The sequence below is a fragment of the Bidens hawaiensis genome, unplaced genomic scaffold (genome assembly GCF_021521415.1).
Source record: "Bidens hawaiensis isolate Kalapana, Puna unplaced genomic scaffold, B.hawaiensis_p1.1 tig00000904_1, whole genome shotgun sequence".
NCBI classification, from domain to species: Eukaryota; Viridiplantae; Streptophyta; class Magnoliopsida; order Asterales; family Asteraceae; genus Bidens; species Bidens hawaiensis.
The window spans coordinates 4,024,434-4,045,442 of record NW_027491052.1 but is presented as its reverse complement, the minus strand read 5'-3'; the positions used below and the strand labels follow the sequence as shown (position 1 = coordinate 4,045,442).

The window sequence follows — 21,009 nt, the reverse complement described above, 5'->3', positions numbered from 1 at the left end:
TGTTCTCCGACTTTTCAATCAAAGTCTCTAATTGTGGACCATATACATTTGAATCTTGCAAATCCGTTGGTGAATACCGTAACCAATCTTGACCACAAATCAATGCCTCGGCGGTCTTAGGGGTAAGAGAGCTCCTATACTTATCAATGACCCTACCACTCGTACTAAAAGTCGACTCCGATGCAACGATTGACATTGGAATTCCCAAAACATGCTTAGCAATTTGAGAGAGAATAGGAAATTTAACCGAATTTATCTTCCACCAACCTAAAACATCAAATTCTTCCTCTCTTTTTTCGGTTCCATCACGCAAATATATTTCTACCTCATTATCATCAACAACCCCTTGTTCACCTTCTTCCTTTAAATACTTTAAATAAGCCTTTCTAAATCATCATCCTCATCCTCATCAACCAAACTAGGTGTGGAAGATGATGTATTCTTTCGCTCTTTTGTTTTCTCAATTTTTGACTTATAATGACGATAAAACTCCATTAATGTTTCCTTCACTTTATCTTTGACTTCGTCAATTTTTAAAGAACCTTTACCATACATCAAACTTAAAGAAAAAACAAGATGCTTCATCTTATTTCGAGGATCTAAAACCAGTGCAACGTATAACAAGACATTCATCTTGTCCAAATTATCCCAATACTTGTCAAATTTTGTTTTCATAGATAAATCCATTTCCCTCTCATTCTTTTCGGCACGTAAAGACATTTTTGTTATACTTGAATGCATTTTGCAAAGCTCAACAAATAACAAATTTGCGATCACGTACTTAGTCCCCGAAATCTTCTTTGTCACATTAAAAAAAACATTCAAAAACTCTATAAATAGCCTATTAAAACAAATCAATAATATAAATCACTTTTAAACTCAAATTATATAATAAAATTTTTAGAAAAATTAAAAACAAAATATAAAACGAATTTTACCTCGCATTCTCCCAATCGTTTTCATCGGGTGCTCCCAAAACTTTATCACTTTTTTTGTTTTGTTTTTTTGTAGTCGTTTCTCCATCCCCAACTTCACTATCAAAATATAATCTATAATTGAAATCCATCTCTTCAAGTCTATTAACAAAATAAGACATAACATATTAGTATTAAACAAAACAATAATATAATATAATTATGAACAACAATAATAAATAAGAAGTACCTATCAAACGCCCTTGAAAACTTGAGTGCCGTTTCCAACAATAAGTATGTTGAATTCCACCGAGTATCTCCATCAAGACATGGTTTCCTTTTGCCACCAATCTTTTCTTTCTCAACACAATCTTTGAAGTTTTGAAACCTAGAAGGAGATGATCTTATATATCTCACCGCATTTCGAATCCGAGCTATGGAAGCAACTTGTTCTTCTAAACCATCCTTTACTACAAGATTTATAATATGAGCATTACATCTCATATGCAAATACTTGCAATCTAGCACCGAATGGGGACCCTTAAGCATTTTTTTAAATACCTAATTGCTCCATCATTTGATGAAGCATTATCAACGGTCACCGTAAATATTTTATCTATCCCCCACTCTGTAAACAACGATAAACCAACTTTCCAATGGTCTCACCCTTGTGAGTTGAAATTTGGCAAAAGTTGAGAATTTTCTTCCTCAAAACACAATTTTCATCTATCTAATGTGCGGTAAGACACATATAATTAAAATTTTGAACGGATGTCCATGTGTCAGTGGTAAGAGATACGGTTTAATCTTTTAAAAAACGCTTTAGCTTCTTTTTCTCTTCTTCGTATGTTGTCAAACCATCCCTAGAAACCGTCCATCTAGAAGGAAACTTAAATATTTGATTCAACTCCCACACAAATTCTCTAAGCCCTTGATTATCAACCACACTAAATGGAAGGTTATCTATTATGATCATCCGAACAAAAGACTTTCTACATCGTTCTTGATTAAAAGTGTGAGTAGTCAAACTAACCTTTCCTTCCCCCGAATTTTTAGGTTTAAAACGTAATGTAACCTTTTTGTAAAGCGGAGACGTCCGACAATATAGCCTCAAATGATTCCCAATGCCACTCGTACCATTTAGTTTTGAACCCGACTTAATAAGCTTCTTACAATAATGATATTTCGAATAGTCGGTTTCCTTATTTTGTGTAAAGTGTTTCCACATAAACGATCGTTTACCACCATCCCCCTCTTGCTCCACGGTTTGTTCACTATCGACCGGTTCGATCAAGTTTTCTTTATCAACATCAATAACCAGTGCAACCTTTTTATTCATATCTGGAGTATCACTACATGAAGTTTCCATCTATTATTACACAAAATAACTATAAAAGTTAGTCAACACTTATTATATAGGGGAAGTTGGAAGCAAGCAAAACATTTGGGACCACATATCAACACTTAACATATCAAAATTTGCATATTTACAAAAACAATGCTTTACAAAACACAAAGTCACCCAGAATACTACTAAGTCCAACATCACCATTATCAGTACCCGCGAAAGCCGCGATGCTAGCAAACACATCAGGAGCGCCATTCCCAAATGGAAGTAAAGTCACCCCAACTAAAGTAGGTGATAACCTCAACAAATTAGACAACATTTCAAGAGAACAACAGAAATAATCAACAGCAGTGTTGCCCAACAAATAAAACAGAGCAGCTAACCAAACAACAAGCACAATATACCCAACAGAATTATGCTTTTGACAAGAACAGTAAAAGAAAATCAAATAATTAAAAAATCCATCAGAGTTGCATTGAGGGTAAGCCATCAAGAACTCACATTCACTTTCAAAACACTCATGCCGATTCAGTCCAGTGCAGTCAGGTGGGGTTGTGATGGACAACTTATTCGTGGTAAGAAAACAAAGCAATATGAAAAAAAAAGAAAGAAAAAAAGAAAAGAAAACCTAAAGTTCATGGACAACTGACGTGCAGGGTTAACCCTAACCTGGAACTAGCGTGTTTTCATCTCTCCGGCAGCGGCGGGGCAGGCGATGTCACACCACGACTTAGAGATACAACAACAACAACGCTACATAACAACTTATTCTAGTCTTTAACCCACTTTTTGACAAGATTTTTCATCCTATCACACTTCTTGATTATTTTCTTTCCTATTTTCTTTTTGTTCACCCTTTCATTTCTAAGTTCATCCATCACCGTGTTAGGCGGATTTGGATAACCAGTGGGTGCTGATGCAGCAGGGAATAGATATGCATTTTCCTTGGGGTATAAGTGTGGGTTGGCTACATAAGCATGCATTTCTTCATCAGGGATATTATTGGTGTAGAATTCCTCTATTAAACGACCCTCTTTTCTTATTGCATTGAGAGATTGTTGGAATTTGGCCTACATATGGTGGAAATTGGAGATTATCTTGTTCATTTTCTTCTTCCTCCTAGGGTTCAGAGGAGTCATCCATTGGTAATTGGGGTTGTGCTGGGATACGATGACTGGGTTCTGCAATGATTTGGGCATTCGGGGGTGGAGTTCCAAAATGCCATCTGCTCTGATCTGAATGACAATTCATCCAACTGGATGAATCTGAGCTGATCTCTTGAATGTACCTACTTTGAACCTCCACTTCTTCCGACGAATAATATTGGGGAATTTCCGACGGGTGATATTGAGGAATGTTTTCTGCTGTGTCGTTTGATATCTCTATTGGCATTTGTTGACTGCCTGGTAGGTATACTGGTTGAGTTCAGTACGGTAAGTTTGGAACTATCGGTTGCTCCCGGCCGAAGAAGTTAGTATAATAACTGTTATTGTTGCTACTGGCCATATCTGGTGGATCAGGAATAGGTGTGGGGTTAGATATCCTAGCAACTCAGTGTCTATGGCCAAGATAGTTAACATACGACATCTGCACTTAATTAGTCTTAGGGATAGAAAAGATTACCAATCCTATCTTATCCCTACATAATGATAATAATAATAATAATAACAATGATGAAAATCTTAAGGTTAAAGCTTATGTACTATTATCATAATACCTAATTCGCTAAAACCGATGGCTCTGATACCAACCTGTCACACCCCGACTTAGGGCCTAGGCGTGTGACCAATATTTGGTACTTGTTTTGTAAATGTATCAGAGTTATGAGTAAATTTGTAACATCTCGAAAATACCCCATTCAAGTATTGGGCTAAAAATGACAATTCTAAAACTTAAAGGGGTTAAAATAAAAAATTTGAGTTTCCAGACCCATCGCGTTATGTGATGGGTGGACAGATTTGATCATCGCGCTACGCGATGCCATTCCCTAGAAATTATGAAAAAGGGGGCGCCACGCTACGCGATGGTCCAGGATCAAAAGGGCATCGCGCTACGCAATGATCCCATTAAGCAATCAGGGACACGTGGCAGCCTCTCATGGATTGCAGCGTCGCGCTACGCGATGGCCGTAGGGAAAGCTCCATCGCGCTACGCGATGGTGGCCAAAACTCGCCTATAAAAGGGCAGCTACGGGTTCAACCCATTTCATCCCATTTTCACATTCACAAACACACACTTAGTGTTGGGAAGCGTGCTAGCTTTTCCGAGAAGTTCCGAGGTCCGTTTTCTTGAAGTTCGTGCGAGAATCGGAGTTCTGACGCGTCGTAGATCAGTTAAACGAATAGGAAACTAGGTTATGCCAATCAAGCCGTCATTCTGTATTAGTATTAACATTTCGAGTACTTATTAAGTTAGGGGTTCTGCCTAAATATTATTTTATTATTTTATATGGCTTAGACCATAGTCAGGGGTATAGCCCAAAACCTTGATCTTAATTGTGTTTACAATAGCTTTACACACACAAAGGTTATAGTTAAAATAATGTTTCTTCATAATTAAGAAACCTAAGTTTTTATTTACAAGAAGATATAGTTAAAAATAGTTTCTTCACAATTAAGAAATATTACATGCGAGAGATATAGTTTTCTTCACAATTAAGAAATGTAAGATTTTAAATACCAGGGTTATAGTTAATTTAATGTTTCTTCTCGAAGAAGAAACCTATCAATAGATGTTTCTTCATGAAGAAAAAACTTAAGTCATGATTTGTAAACAAATGAAAAGACTCCGGGTCAAAATATTTTATTCAACAAATGATCAAGTCAAGGTTTATAGCTATTAAAACCGGACTAAAGGTCTGTAGCTGGATCAAGAGACGATCCGGGTATTTATATAAACTTATTTTATTATAGATCAATCATCATTCATTCACAAGGGTTTTCAAACGAGATCACCACATCATTCAGAAAAGACAATCACAATCACAGGTGAATACGTTAAACCTTTTACAGTCAGATAAACGAGTTGTTTATCTTAAACAGTCAGTCAAATATGAGATTACGTGATCTCTACATTTTAAGGGATTACGTGATCTCTAAGTCACAAGGTAGATAATAAAAGCAACTCAGACCGAGCACACATGTGTCTGGATCCAAACATATCTGTTAACCTATCAATCAAGGCTACGTGGCCGCAGGCTAACAGACATAACGAAAGTTCTCCAATGAGCATCAGTTATTGGAGAACCATAATTGTGGGTGTATGGCAGCAGCACAAGTTCCCAGAAATAAGAGACGTTTCTGCTGAGTTTGTTTCAAAAACTATCTTGACAGTCAAATGTTTTCAGAGTCAACGATTCACCAGCATATCGCTGACGTATTTTTCCCCTCATTACAGGAAAGCAAGTATAGCATAGATAGCAAGGGATAGGAGTCACTCTTGGAGATAGATGCTCGCAGATAGAGATGGCTCAGTTTTTAATAAATAAAATATTGTAAACAAGAATAAACAAATGTTTGTAAAACAAATACTTGAATATTTATTATTCAATAGGTTTTCAAAATAAATTAATATTTTATTATAACCAAAGACTTCCGCTAATAACCTGCAACTCTGATATATTTTCAAAACAGGTACCAACTACGGGTGTCATGCTTAGGCCCTAAGTCGGGGTGTGACAAAATTTTAGCGAAAGACTTAAAGGTTTAATATAATATTAATTTACATTGAAATTTACTTGGGAATTTAATACCCAAGTTGAAGGTTTACAAAATATTGTTATTAAATATTATAAGGATTTGCATATCGAAAACTGAGCCATCAAGTAAGCAAACTTCTATTTCCGGGATGACTCTAATCCTTGTATCTAGTAATCATCAAACTTAGTTACCTGCAAGTGGGATTAAAATACGTCAGCTATGTGCTGGTGAATCATTATGACACTAAAAACATTTAAATAACAATCATAATACAAATATAGTTTTCTTGACAAGCTCAGTAGATATATTGCTATACCTGGTATTTGTAACACTGCCCTACACACACAAGTCTCCGAGCCACGTAGCCCATACCGGAGAAACTATATATGACCATTAGCCCGCGGCCACGTAGCCTTTGACTGTATAGTCTTAACGGCTATGTTTGGATCCAGACACATGTGTATTTGGTCTGAGTTGTTTTTATTCTCTACTTTGTATTACAACGTTTTAGAGATCATGTAATCTCATGCAATGTTTGACTGACTCTATGAGACAAACAACCTGTCTATCTTACAGAGTATAAATATGTTTTGACTGATTATAAAGGTTTAACGTATTCACCTGTATGGTCGGTGTGATTGTCAGATAAACCTCCTTGATTGTAAATGATTGTCAACCTAAAACAAATAGGTTTAAATGATCACCTTGTTGGTGTGTTTTGTTTAGACTACAGACTTTAAGTCTGGTTTTTAACCTTGATTAGGTTTACGAATGTTTTGAAATCATGATTGTATTTGTGTGACGTCTGATATAGCATGCTTTGGCCTAATAGAGTCTATCACGTTGGTAAACTTCTCGAGGTAAGTAAACGGATCCCGCGGTTAATTGGGATTTGTACGAATTACTTACCTTAGGCAAGAAGAGTCTACTAATGATATCCCCCTTCCAGTTACTACATGCCCGTCAAAATATAGTTTTGTATAACATTATTTCTTATTGAAGTAACGTTTATTGAAAACTGTTTGTGAATGCTTTTGAAAATCATTTCGAGGTTAAAGGCCATAGCCTTGACTGAGTCTAAGCTATCTATAATATGTTTGAAACAGCTTAACTTAGATCCTACCATAGTGAATGCTCGGGATACTAGTACTAAGGCAGAGTGATGGCTAAATTGGCAGAACTTTGCTTCTAGCTCGCTTATTTGCTTTACAGCTCGTTAATTCCTCAATACTTGCACGAACTTCAAGAAAACGGACCTCGAAACTTCCCGGCAAAGCTGGCACGCTTCCCAATACTAAGTGTGTGTTTGTGAGTGTGAAAATGGGATGAAATGGACTAAACCCGTAGCTGCCCTTTTATACTTGAGTTTTAGGGACCGTCGCGTAACGCGATGTCCTTTTCCTTAGGCCGTCGCGTAGCGTGACGCCACAATTTGTAAGGTGATGCCACGTGTGGACACGTGGTTGGCCACGTGGCACTGATTACTTAACCCGGTCATCGCGTAGCGCGATGCCCCTTTCTTTCTGCATCATCGCGTAGCGCGGCGCCCTCTTTTTCTGATTTCTTGGGAAGCTGCATCGCGTAGCGCGATGATAAACTCTATACTCCCATCGCGTAGCGCGATAGGTCTGAAAAATCAAAATTTTCATTTTACCCCTTTAAGTTTTAGAATTGTCACTTTTGGCCCAAAATTGAACAGGGTATTCCCGATAGTTACGAGAATAGAGTTTATTATCTTGAACTTAAATCTATCTACAACTATATTATCTACAACTATATTATGTAAATCCTCTTGAACTTAAAGGCATGCCGAAGGACTTACCCAAATGGTTACGAGAGAAAGTCAAAGATGTTTACTTTAAAATTCTTAACTGTGGATGTTTTCATTTCCTTCCATTGAGTTTCTGACTTCTTCTCATTTTTTTTTATTTTTTGTTTACGAATTTACCATTTATCTTTGTATACAACTAGAATTACAAACTTCCAGTCAAATGGAAGTTTGTAATTCTGATTGTATACAAAGAGAGGACAAAATCATAGTAAATAAGCGCATTCATAATCCACCCTCATGTCAACTTGGCCAACATCCACTAACTACATCATTTTGCAATCACCCAAAGTCCCAAACTCCTAAATCCATCGGTTTTGATCAAATACCAACGTATAAACAAATATTCACTACAGTTTCAGATCATGTACCATTATCTTCACAAATTCAAATCCTTTTTGTCTATTGATTTCCTCTCCATGCTTCAAGCGATTCCAACCTTGCATGAATTTTTTTTAACCTTTTAATTTCCCAAAAAAGAATCGTATCAATATTTTTTACTTATAGGGTTGGGTTAAAAAAGAAGAGTCCATCATACCGAGAGCCTATATAAACACCGTCCGATTGTAGTCACCATCTCATAAACGGGTATCTGTTACTTTTAATCATCCAAACTAGGGCTCAAATTCGAAAGCTGATCTGATACACACACAGGACACCTTCTTAACAAAATCCCCCATATATATATATATATATTAATAATAATCAACCCGTTCTCTTCTCTTCTTCCCCAATTAAAGGCCTTAACTGTGTGTGTATTGAGGTGTAATTACACACACAGAGTATATTTTGTGAAATGGCAAAACCTCGAAAGCATAAGTGCGAAGACCAGAAAGCTGATAATAATAATAATAATAATAATAATAATAATAATAATAATAATAATAATAATAATAATAATAATAATAATAATAATAATTCGGAAGCTGTGGTGAAACATCAGAAGCTGTGCCTCGCAATTGATCTCGAGAAGCGTCGAATCTACGGGTTAGTATGCGATTAGGTTTATTTAGGTTTTATGGCTTTAGTTATTCAATTAGATGCTTTAATTAATATACACAAGGAGAATTATACATGTCCTGAGATTAGGTTTAGCTTGCTCAAGGAGCTATTAGGTTATTGCTTTTATCCGAACTGGCCTTCATTTTAGAGATGCATTAGTGTATGATTGTATGTAAGAAAGTGCTAAGTATTACGGTTGCGAATGAAGGACAATTTGTTTTTATCTGTAAATAGCTATGTTTTCGGCAAAGAGATGTGCAGGAATCGCGCCTTGCGGCTATCCGGTCACCCTGGCGAGATTCTGACAAGATTACGGTCAGAATTTGGCGACGATAACTTGCAATTTTTTGGCAAACTGGTCAGAAACGTCCAAAAATGGCCTGGAACCTTCCTAAACTAGCCCTAAATAAGTCTAGAACATGTTTAAAAACCCCCAAAATAATGTATGTTTATCTTTGTGTCTTGCACATCTTAGGCCCTCGCTTTTTGAGCGCCTTGCGTCTAGGCCCAAGGCTCACCAGGCGTGTTAATTGCGCCTTGCGTCTTTGATAACTATGGTAAATAACGTTTCTTGATTATCAGTCATATGTAAAGTCTCTGAAGAAAGCCCTAGTAATGTTGTATTTGACCGGGAAGCTTATAAGTATATGTAAATCTTATATTGTGAAGAGAGGAGTTCCTTTTTTTTCTTTCTTGATCATGGCGTCTTGATGGCGTCAAATTTTGGACTCATTTGAAATAGGAAGGTACAACCATTATAGTGGTGGAAGAACTTGTTGACAATAGCGGTGCTACACTGCAATGTTGTAATTTTGGTATTAGGTTATGAATTATGATTGGTAGTTATTTATAGCATTTAAAGAAAAATCACTTTCTTTTCTTCATAGTTATCAAGTGCGCTAGGCGCCCAGCTCTTGCCTGGGGCCTAGGCACATGGCGCAAAGAAAAGCAAGGGTCTGAGGAAAAAAAGCACACCTAAATACAAAAATAGGATATATTATGTTCATGAAAAATAATATTATTCTTCAAATAAAATAAATAAAAGCTAGTATATAACATCTAATATCATCAATTAGTACCAAAAGTTGTAAAATAGTCAAGATTAAAATGTAATTCCAAAACTTGAAAAAAAAATGTTCAATATAATTTTTTAATCTCTCCTAGATCTAAGTTTCACTCCTTGCGCTTCTTTTGCTCGGTTTTTTTCTTCTCATGTTCCTGTCGTAGACAATGCCAAAGCGCTCGCCTAGAAACTAGAAGCTCATTTATTGAGCATCGCCTGAAACGTGGGCCAAGGCGCAAGAAAGGGGGGGGGGGTTAAATAAATATGCTTTTCTTTGTGAATCTGATTTCTTGATTGCAAACAAAATGAACTTTTATCTTGTAATTTATAGTTATTATGTTTATTTTTGAATAGGTATACTGAGCTTGAAGTAGTTGTCCCAGAGAATGGTATTGTGGGGCTACATGCTGATAATTTGATGATTGAGTGTGTAACGGTGGATGGAGAGCCAGCAAGGTTTGAAATATTTCCTCACTACCAGCAAATGGACAGTGATGACAGATGGTGCTCTGTTTCTTCAGCTAATTCTGCTGCTGATGCTGCGGGTTCAGTTTATGTTTCATGTCTTGAAAGAGAATTGGTGCCCAATTTGTTGATTATGTGCTCTAATGAGGCTGCCAAACTGGTGGTCGAGCTGCCAGAACAGATTGGGACCCAAACACAGACGGTGCAAGAAATCGGGACCCAAACACAGACGGTGCAAGAAATCGGGACCCAAACACAGGCGGTGCAAGAAATCGGGACCCAAGCACAGACGGTGCAAGAAATCGGGGCCCAAGCACAGACGGTGCAAGAAATCGGGGCCCAAGCACAGACGGTGCAAGAAATCGGGACCCAAGCACAGACGGTGCAAGAAATCGGGACCCAAGCACAGACGGTGCAAGAAAACGGGACCCAAACACAGACGGTGCAAGAAAACGGGACCCAAACACAAACGGTGCAAGAAAACGGGACCCAAACACAAACGGTGCAAGAAAACGGGATCCAAACAAAAACAGTGCAAGAAAACGGGACCCAAACACAAACGGTGCAAGAAAATGGGAACCAAACGTCCAGCGAACCCAAGCAGGTTAATGCAGTTACTGAAAGTCCTTGTGTTATATGCAATTAGATTGCAACCAAAATAGTCAAATGATGTTTGAGCTTTCGTTTTTGAAGACATAACTGTGGTTTTTGTTTTTAGGATTTAGGTTGCTATGTAAATCTGTAGTTTTTTACACTTCGGTGATAAACAAAATTAAAAATGTGGTGTAACCAGGTTTAAGGTCTGGTTTCAAAATGTCAGATCTTTAGTAACAAGTAATGTTTAAAAGCAGAAGAATCTTACATTTACATGTTATATATACATGCGAATATGTGTAAATGTACACAGTATACCCTTATCTTTTAGTTTCTTGAAGTGTCAATATCTGCAATTCTTGAAGTTTGGTTTGTATGTTTTTACATCAATAATGACAAATTTAGCATATGCCCTATATGGTTTACTAAGGGGGTGTTTGGGTGGGCTTCTAAAACTTGCTTATTTGCTTTTTGAAAAGCAAAAGCACTTTTGAAAAGCTCCAATTTGAAGCTTTTGGAGGAGATTTGCCAAATATCTTTTGCTTTTCAAAAAGCAAATAAGCAAGTTTTAGAAGCTCACCCATACACCCCCTAAGGCCTTAGAAGAAAGCTGGCTTCACTTTATTATCAAGTCAACTGACACTTATGGTTTCGTGACAATATGCACTAGTTTTTATTCTAGTGCAGTATTCCTGTTTCAGTATTTCTTCATGTAGGCTATGTTGGCTGCAGAATGTAAGACTAATCCGTATCGATTACTGGGTGGAGAAGATAGAAACCGGAATACATATTGATAAAGATGTTATGCACACAAATAATCAGATAAGGCGTGCTCGTTGTTGGTTCCCTTGTATGGATGATAGTTTACAACGTTGCTGGTAAGAAAATTTGCTATTCTACTCAGTATGTTTACATACATTTTTGTTAAGTGCTTTTTGTTTGTATTTTATTTCAGCTTTGACTTGGAGTTCACAGTGGCCAACAGACTAGTTGCTGCCAGCACTGGAACCTTGATGTATCAGGTGAGAAATAAAGCAGTTAAATGGGATTCATTTCAGGACCTAACAAATGGTAACGGGGTATTCTTCAAATAGCATGTTCTTTTGGTGGTTTTATGAAAATAAACGTCTATAGATTCTTGCATCTGAAGAGAATATTTATGCCTTGCCCTGGTGCCATTATTAATATGGACCATAGTAAAGTAATACTTTTAAACAGTAATATGCACTTACTCAAATAGCATACTACATTTGGGATTTTTATGTTTACTAGTTACCATAGTTTGGGTGTGCCATGCATAAAATATGCTAACATAAAATAGAAACATAATCTCAAAAGGGAAAAATCTGCTAAGTATTCAAAGCCATATCAAATTAAGATCAAAGGACCAAATAGTATTATTTACTATAACAAGGGGAACATTGCTAGCCATCAGAGTCAATACTTAAAAATGACACTGGGTTGAGAAAAACTAGTCATCATTATGATCAAGTTAATATTATCATCATCATTCATCATCATCATTGCCAGTTTGCCACATGTGTAGATATATGGTTTCTGATATTGTCCATCATGATTAATAAAAAGAATGGCACAGAGGCATGTTTGTGTCATTGGGTCCAATGCGTTTGCACAAAGAATACACTTGCCACAATTAGGTAATAACACGTTAACAAGCCTTTTTGAAGTGCATGGTTAATTTTTTTAGTGATCCCAAGCACACTGAAATCTAAAGAATTACAACTGCCTTCTACTCCTATTTACAATGTTGCATTTTGATTTTTTCTTTGCCAAACTCCCTTCAAGTTTGAAGTGTGAACGCCATTTCTTTTTTTATGCCTAGCAATTTTCATGCTTAGTTTTTGTTTCTTCATCCAGGTTTTGACCAATGATGACCCCCCACGTAAGACATACATCTATAAAATAAATGTACCCGTTGCAGCTCAATGGATATCCCTGGCTGTCGCTCCATTCGAAATATTTCCTGATCGTCATAATAATCTTGTAACACACTTCTGTTTGTCACACAACTTGCCAAAGCTTCGGAATACAGTGGGATTTCTCTATAGTGCATACAGGTTTGGCATTTTTAATTTTCAGTTTAAGACTAATTAGGGTTTGGTTTTCTTCTGCTTTATGATTTCATGTTTAATTATGAAACAGCCATTATGAACATTATCTTTCCACCAAATTCCCATTTGGTTCATACACACAAGTTTTTATCGACCCTGAGATGGCAGTATCTTCTTTGAGCTTGGGTGCATCAATGAATGTCTTTAGCTCACAAATTCTCTTTGATGAGAAAATCATTGATCAGGTAATCTTTTAAAATGTTGTACTAGTTATCGGTAAAGCATTTACATGTGCCTTTTAGTTGTCATTTTTATTATCTCATGTATCTTGATGGGTATGGCCTTTTCAAGAGTCAAACTTTGTGTGTTATCTTAAATACACATATTTTACTTGTTTATTGGTATATTTTACCAATGGGATTTGTTAAATAGTTTATGTTTGTATGCCATATGGCTGTTATATAAAAGAGTGATTATATAGTTTTAAGGATGATTTAATTATCTCATTTAAATTTATGTTGATTCTTAATCATCATTGGAGCAGACAATAGATACAAGAATAAAACTCGCCTATGGTCTTGCAAGACAATGGTTTGGAGTGTATATCACTGCAGAGGCACCAAATGATGGTAACATACTCCTATTCTCATGGTTTATTTAATTTAAATAATGTAATACCAAACTCATCTCATTTCTGTTGTCAGAGTGGTTATTGGATGGGCTTGCTTGGTTCTTGACGGACTCGTTTATTAAACAATTTCTGGGGAACAATGAAGCACGGTATAGGCGCTATAAGGTTAGCAGCTCTCATATCTGGTTGATGAGTATCTTCTTGATGTTGTTCTTGAATCAGGTGTTTCACCTGTGAATATTATTGTAGGCAAATTGTGCGGTTTGCAAAGCAGATGGTAGTGCTGCAACTGCCTTGAGCTCCTCTGATGCTTCCAAGGCGTTGTATGGAACACAGTGCATTGGTTTTTATGGAAAAGTTAGGTCTTGGAAATCTGTAAGTTTGTTTAATGAATTTTCATATTTTATTGTTCCACGAGAACAATTATGAGTTTTATCATATGCACAAATTTTCAATGGTATGCTTTCACCAATAAGTCAAAAGTCAGCCTCTCAGAAAGTTAAGTTCAATAAAAAATTGTTTGTATTTGATCTTTGACCACTTTTTTCTTGCAGGTTGCTGTTCTCCAGATGTTGGAAAAGCAGATGGGTCCTGAGTCATTCTGTAAAGTAAGATGGTTGACTTTATTTTCGCTATGTAAAATTTTACTACTGTAAAGAAAGTGTTTTTTTGTTCTATTAATATCAGGAAGCTCTTAATTAACTTGCCTTTGCTTGATTCTTATTTATATTTTTCTCACTTGACAGGTTTTAAAGAATCTGGTTGCACCTCCTAAAGATACAACTCATCCCTTAAGAACCCTTAGCACAAAAGAGGTAAGTAGAAGCTATATCATGTCTATAGATACATGTAAAACTGTTTTTAAATGGTGGAAGAACTGTTTCCTATGCAACTTAATACATGGTTTATCTTCTTGTATCACATTACTTGACACACATATACATGTCTACAAGTTCCCTATTATTGCTTAAACATGTAAATAACATGCGATATGAAAACAAGGTTAACTTATTATCATACCTTTTTTGGCTAAAATTTGAAATGCAGTTTCGGCACTTGGCTAATGAGGTAGGCAATCTTGAGCGCCCTTTTCTAAGAGAATTTTTTCCTCGTTGGGTGGGTTCTAGCGGTTGCCCTGTTTTAAAGTATGATTCATATGATTCAACAAACATATACATATTTTTCTTTTTTTTTAAATACCTGCCACTTTTAATGCTAACTTTTTGTTGCATTTTATGATACTTAGGATGGGATTTTCATACAACAAACGAAAAAACCTGGTTGAGTTAGCAGCTTTGCGTGGGTGTACAGCCACACCAGATTCAAATCCCACTTTTCCCAATTCGAAACCCGATTTTGTGAAACGAGAAGTTGATGCTGGATGGCCCGGGATGATGAGTATACGGGTTCATGAACTTGATGGAATGTATGATCATCCTGTTTTACCAATGGCGGGAGAAACGTGGCAGCTTCTAGAAATACAATGTCATTCTAGACTTGCTTCTAAACGTTTTCAAAAGCCAAAGAAAGGGCCTAAACATGATGGTTCTGATGATAATGCAGATACAGTTGCTTCTGCAGATACACGATCCAAGTATGTAGTTATGTGCTTTTATTGTTTTAACTATAGTTTATGTTTCTGTGTGACATTTTGTGAGATGATTTGTTAGCAGCAACGATTCCTCCTTGCAATGGCTTAGGGCAGACCCTGAAATGGAGTATCTTGCTGAGATTCATTTCAACCAGCCTGTACAGATGTGGGTAAGTTATCGTGTTGTCCTTCGTTATTAATATTTTTGGTGGAAATTTTAATCGATATACTTGTGAATTGGTCGATTCAGGTTATGATTACATCTTCAATAGGTCAAACAAGCAAAAAGAATATTTATTAGTTGAAAACAAAATGGCCCAAACGGTCAAAAGCTGTCCAAAATGTATTTTGTTGCAAAAACCCTCCTAATTCTATCTTCTGAAGTTCAGATAATTCATTGAAATATAGTTGTGTTTCACTTATTCATAGTTTATAGAAATTACAAGTGTCAAAACTCAACACAAGCCTACCCACACAAAAACTACTCTTGTTTATTGCAAAAACCCTCCTAATTGGTGTTCTGAAATTTAGATTATTTATTGAATTAATGTAATTCGTGCAATCATGTTTCACATATTCATTATTTACATAAGTTACCCAACCCAACCCAACGCATACAAAGAATTTCCTTTATCTGCTATGAACCAGACTGACCTGCTCACCTGCCACCTTTGTTAATTTTGCAGCCTTGAATATTTGGTAATATGATTTCAGTTTCTAAAATACCAGCATGCATGATGTGTGTTAGAAATAAAAAGGAAATTGTCAACCAAATAAAAAATGATTTATTTGCTTATTGTCCTATTACTACTTTCTGATGGAAATAAAAAGAGGAAGAAGTTTGCGCACACATGATTGTATTTTTATACTCTTTCTTTTTCTTTTTAATCTAACTGTTTTGAGAAAACGTAAACATAAACCAGATAAATCAATTGGAGAAGGACAAGGATGTTGTTGCTCAAGTACAAGCAATAACAGCACTAGAGTTGTTTCCTCGTCACATGCCAATTGTCAATGCTTTAAATCATCTCCTTTGTGATTCTCAGGTACTCTCCTTGCTAGTATATATAATTATACATGTTTAGATATTCCTTTTGTTTGTTATAAAATTTTTAATTTTACAATTTTCTCCTTGTCAAGGCATTTTGGCGAGTTCGGATTGAGGTGGCTTTTGCTTTGGCTACCACAGCATCTGAGGTATAATTAAGATATCCTCATGATTGTCTCTAAAAAGGTTTTGTAAATTATCTGCCATTTGATGCATTGTTTGTTATTATAGGCAACTGATTTGGCTGGTTTACAGAATCTGATTAAGTTCTATAAAAGTAGAAGATATGATGAGAAGATTGGACTCCCAAAGTAAGTTATTCTTTTCTATTGTTTTGGTAGATATCGAATAATACCTTGCTGTAGTATGCTCAGTTAATTTTATTTTAATTCTCAGGCCGAATGACATCCATGATTTTGCAGAGTATTTTGTACTTGAGGTAATGTGATAAGGTAGGATGTGTAATGTCGGTGTCTAGGGGTCAGTTTTGACACATAGCATTGATCTTTATAATTATAATAATAATATTCTTAACATATACAATTATACTTGTATTTAAAAGAGTATAGAATAATGCTAGGCATGAGCATAAGGCCCTATTATATAATAGGTTAGTCAAATGTATGTGTACCTGTGTAAATGTCAAGCTAACATGAGCTTTAATATAGTTGGTTGTCTATGTCCTAACTGTCATGAAATTGTGGTTGGTCGGTAATCGGATTACATAGTTACCTTCTATGTTAATTGTTATTCTAGCTCCCTAGTTTTGAGTTTTTATAAATCAAATTTTTCCAAGAAGGGTGATTCCTCATAACAAGGTCAAATCTTGCTTTGAAATTTATTTGTGTGATTGATCATGGTTTACTGTATGATGTTCTGCAATATATCTACTGGATGAAAAAGGCCTGCCTCTGGTCATATTTGTAATTTATAAGTTTGATGATGGTTTTAGCATTGGTTGCATGCATTGTGTTTCAATACATAGGAGTACGCTGCTTTCTATATTTTGAGTCAGACTTTTTAAAAAGCACAGAGAGTTTTCACAGGCTATAAAAGATAGAGATGGATTAAAAAGAACCATTTGTTGAATTTTTTAAACATTTGAATCATGGATGTTTTTACAGGCTATTCCACATGCTGTTGCTTTGGTTAGAACATCAGATAAAAAGAGCCCTAGGGAAGCTGTTGAGTTCATTTTACAACTTTTGAAGGTGTATATTCATTATGCTGCCATTTTACTATACATATACATCTGTGCGTATGTGTGGATTGGAATAAATCGGACCGGGATGAGTTGAGATTACCTTATTTGTTCTATATATCTAGTATTGTTTTAAAAAAAATAGTTAATGCATGGAGTATGATTACATGAACATTATTATTACAAAAAATAATCTAAATTCTTTAGTATAGCTACTCAAGAATTTTGATTCTAGTTTTTAAAAAATAGTTAATGCATTGAGTATGATTACAAAATCATTATTATTACAAATTATAATCTAAATTTTTGAGTAAAACTACTCAAGGGTTTGATTCGTTCTCCCTTTAACTATATTTTATCGAACCCATATGAGCCATTGATAAAAAAACTAAACCCAAATCAAATTTCATAAGTAAACAGGCAAACTTGCTACCTCTATAATGGGCCCCAAAGGCAGAGTTCTTTTTAGGTTGCACTACCTTGGTCAATTTTTTTATGTTGACCACCCGTAGTGCATATCTTCATAGTATTTTGTGTTCTTTGCCTTATTAATTGTTGTCCATATTTCCATTGATTATACAGTACAATGAAAACAATGGGAATCCCTACTCAGATGTTTACTGGCTTGCTGCATTGGCCCAGTCAGTTGGTGAACTCGAATTTGGACAACAGGTTTGTTGTCATCTCTTGAATTAATACAACTATATATTTTAATGATTAAACCCATCGTATGAGTATATACTTTTTATCTTCATTCTTCATGAATAATGTTTATTAATTTACTGGCAGACCATTTCTAAACTATCTTCTCTTGTGAAACGGATAGACCGATTATTACAGTTTGACAGGTGCATTATTACTCTCATTACAGCTGTATTATCACAACTAATCAAATTATAACTTTTAACCCATTTAATATGGATTTTAAATATTTACCAGGCTGATGCCAAGCTACAATGGAATCTTGACGGTTAGTTGCATTCGAACGCTGACACAAATTGCATTGAAGCTTTCAGAATTCACCCCTCTGGTAACTATATTTCCTTCGTTTGTAGCAACAAGTTTCAAAATAAACACCGCTTATTTTATATATTTCTTTACTCTTGTTTCAGGATCATATCATTAATTTAATAAAACCCTTTTCCTCTTCTAAGTCACAATGGCAAGTTAGAATCGAAGCATTCAGGTCACTTCTTGACCTCGAGTTTCACTGCAAAGGAATAGATGCAGCATTGATTCTGTTTATTAAATTTATGGAGGACGAGCCTTCATTAAAAGGTTTGGCATGAACATTTAATTATTAAATTAGTTACTAATCATAAGATTGCTTTTTTTTTAATGCGTTTTTTCATCAGGTCAAGTGAAATTGGGTGTGCATGCTATGCGGCTATGCCAAATAAATGGTGATTCGGATGACGACCACGGTGTCATGCGTGGAACTCTCGTGGCATTACTTCGTCTTCTTGAAAGCCCAGCAGCGTTTAATAATGTTACACTCCGCCATTATATATTCTGCATTTTACAAGTCCTGGCTGGAAGGTAATTAGTTATAAACTTATAATACCATCCATATCACAATTTATTTATCTTATTTACAAGTCCTGGCTGGAAGGTTAGTAGTTATAAATTTATAGTACCTTCTATCTTACAATTTATTTATCTATTTTAATTATCTTTTTAAGATTATAACTTCTGTATATCAGACCCCCGACACTTTGTGGAGTTCCGAGAGATGAAACGATGATCAAGGGCCACACGGAAATCTGCAACGAGCTTAAAAACTTCTTTGCTGCTATTGTGAGTCAATCTAATTCTAAGCCTCCAGAATTGTCTCCAGACGCCCCTATGCTTCCGTATGACGGGCCAGACAGCGAACCAAAAACCAACCCAAATATTGTTCCCCTTACTGATAATGTGGAATTAATCCCGTATCAAGAGGTGACTCTAACCTTGACCGATCCCGATTTACCAAAAGAAGTAAACAATAATGAACAAAAACTGCTAGATTTACCCATTCTTGATTCTTCAGAAGTTCATAAAGAACCTGATACGGTTTCAAACAGTCAAGAACGGAAAAAAACCGTGTTGAAAATAAAAATGAAGCAATCATCTGCTGCTTCTAGTAGAGCCGAGGATGCTGTTGATAACACAGTTTTAGAAAGATCTCAAGGTGCCCATAATGGTGGTGATCATGGCGGCGATCACGGAATGAGTAGTTCCGCTTCGATGGATGCCCCGCCACAAAGAAACTTCACCGAGCCCGCAAGTGCTGGTAATCAAAACCTTGAAGATGTTAACTCGTGCCATGACCTTGGGTCGCGTGTCACCGCCAGCATCGGCAGTGCTAAACTTCCTCATGATGGCGGTGATGGTGATGCTGCCTTAATAAAGGAACTACAGTGTACCGCTGAATCAAGTAAAGTTCAATCTAACGATCCGGAAAACGTGAATCATAACAAGTACATCAGTCTCCGAGCCCTTAACGAAGGGGTTGACGTTCTGTTACCGGGACCCACGAATAAACCGCCTTTGGATGGTAAAGATAAGGAGGAGAAGAAGAAAAAGAAAGATAAGGAAAAGAAAAGAAAAAAGAAAGATAAAGATAAAGATGATCCCGAGTATTTGGAACGGAAACGGTTGAAGAAAGAAAAGAAACGAAAAGAAAAGGAATTGGCTAAACTGATGTTATCGCCACCTTTGATCGATGTGAAACAAACCGAGGCGGTTAAAGATGAGGTGGCGGTTGCTCAAGTGCCAAGTGTTGTGACGCCAGTGGACGATGTGGTAAAGCGGCCTGAAAGTACTGTTTCAACTCATAAACTTAAAATTAAAATAAAAAACCGGACATTGACCAGACCGTAGTTAGTAGGTGTGTTTTTTACAAGTAGAGTGTTCTGTATAACTGTATACTGTACAATATATAACAATCATGGGTTGATTCATTTACGGGCCTAAGTAAAAAGTGATTAAATTATGGTCAGGCGGGATCAGGTCTGGTATCTGGTCATGACAATTGACACATGTTTGGAAAGTTGGTTGATTTTAATTTTAATGATATGAGAGAGCCTTGTGAATCTTGTTCTTAGTTTATCTGGTGTGAAATTTTCAACCAAAACCAGAATGGCGGGACTTGAATGTTTAAACTGAATTGGAATATCCTATTCAACTTCTGATTCAAGTTTTGATTCAAGTAAACTAATTCGGTTTTGCTGCAAATAAACCGAATTGAATTAGACTCGAAAATCTCATTTTAAAGGCCACTGGAGGTTGTTTCCTACGAGAAAATTGAACTAAGAAAAAAATCTGATGCAAAGCCAGATTTATTAACATATGGTTTTTTTATTTTAATCATAATAGAAAAATAAAATACGTATATATACATATGGTTTTTGTTCTGAACTGTACATTGTATTTAAGTTTGTTGAGTGAGTTATGCATGTTTTGTTGTGGTTTTATCGATTTTTTATTTTATGGTTTCAGGCCGTTTGTCTAAATCTGGTTGTTACTATATGTTATATAATAAGGTATTCTAGTCTCTTCACATTAAGGGATTT

The 21,009-nt window shown here is 35.9% G+C and overlaps 1 protein-coding gene across 1 annotated transcript; it reads left to right on the top strand.

Annotated features, from left to right (window-relative positions):
• The first annotated feature begins 8,528 nt into the window (after positions 1 to 8,528).
• On the top strand, positions 8,529 to 20,431 carry LOC143546523 (transcription initiation factor TFIID subunit 2-like). Its single transcript, XM_077038182.1, has 26 exons — positions 8,529 to 8,632; positions 8,708 to 8,775; positions 10,208 to 10,922; positions 11,645 to 11,790; positions 11,868 to 11,934; positions 12,791 to 12,990; positions 13,076 to 13,229; positions 13,529 to 13,613; positions 13,689 to 13,780; positions 13,865 to 13,990; positions 14,170 to 14,223; positions 14,362 to 14,430; positions 14,663 to 14,760; positions 14,862 to 15,209; positions 15,289 to 15,376; positions 16,130 to 16,252; positions 16,347 to 16,403; positions 16,486 to 16,565; positions 16,651 to 16,693; positions 17,379 to 17,465; positions 18,038 to 18,127; positions 18,245 to 18,303; positions 18,395 to 18,485; positions 18,568 to 18,733; positions 18,811 to 18,994; positions 19,159 to 20,431. Exons 1-26 carry the CDS (start codon positions 8,585 to 8,587, stop codon positions 20,315 to 20,317), a joined length of 4,497 nt encoding a protein of 1,498 aa, XP_076894297.1. The 5' UTR covers positions 8,529 to 8,584; the 3' UTR covers positions 20,318 to 20,431.
• The last annotated feature ends 578 nt before the right edge of the window (positions 20,432 to 21,009 follow it).

What these genes read in the sequence shown, in the direction of transcription:
- LOC143546523 (XM_077038182.1), top strand. Translation starts at nt 8,585, where the DNA reads ATGGCAAAACCTCGAAAGCATAAGTGCGAAGACCAGAAAGCTGATAAT. An exon ending in GAGAAGCGTCGAATCTACGG is followed by an intron (nt 8,776 to 10,207) that starts GTTAGTATGCGA and finishes ATTTTTGAATAG; the next exon opens with GTATACTGAGCTTGAAGTAG. An exon ending in AACTCGAATTTGGACAACAG is followed by an intron (nt 18,128 to 18,244) that starts GTTTGTTGTCAT and finishes ATTTACTGGCAG; the next exon opens with ACCATTTCTAAACTATCTTC.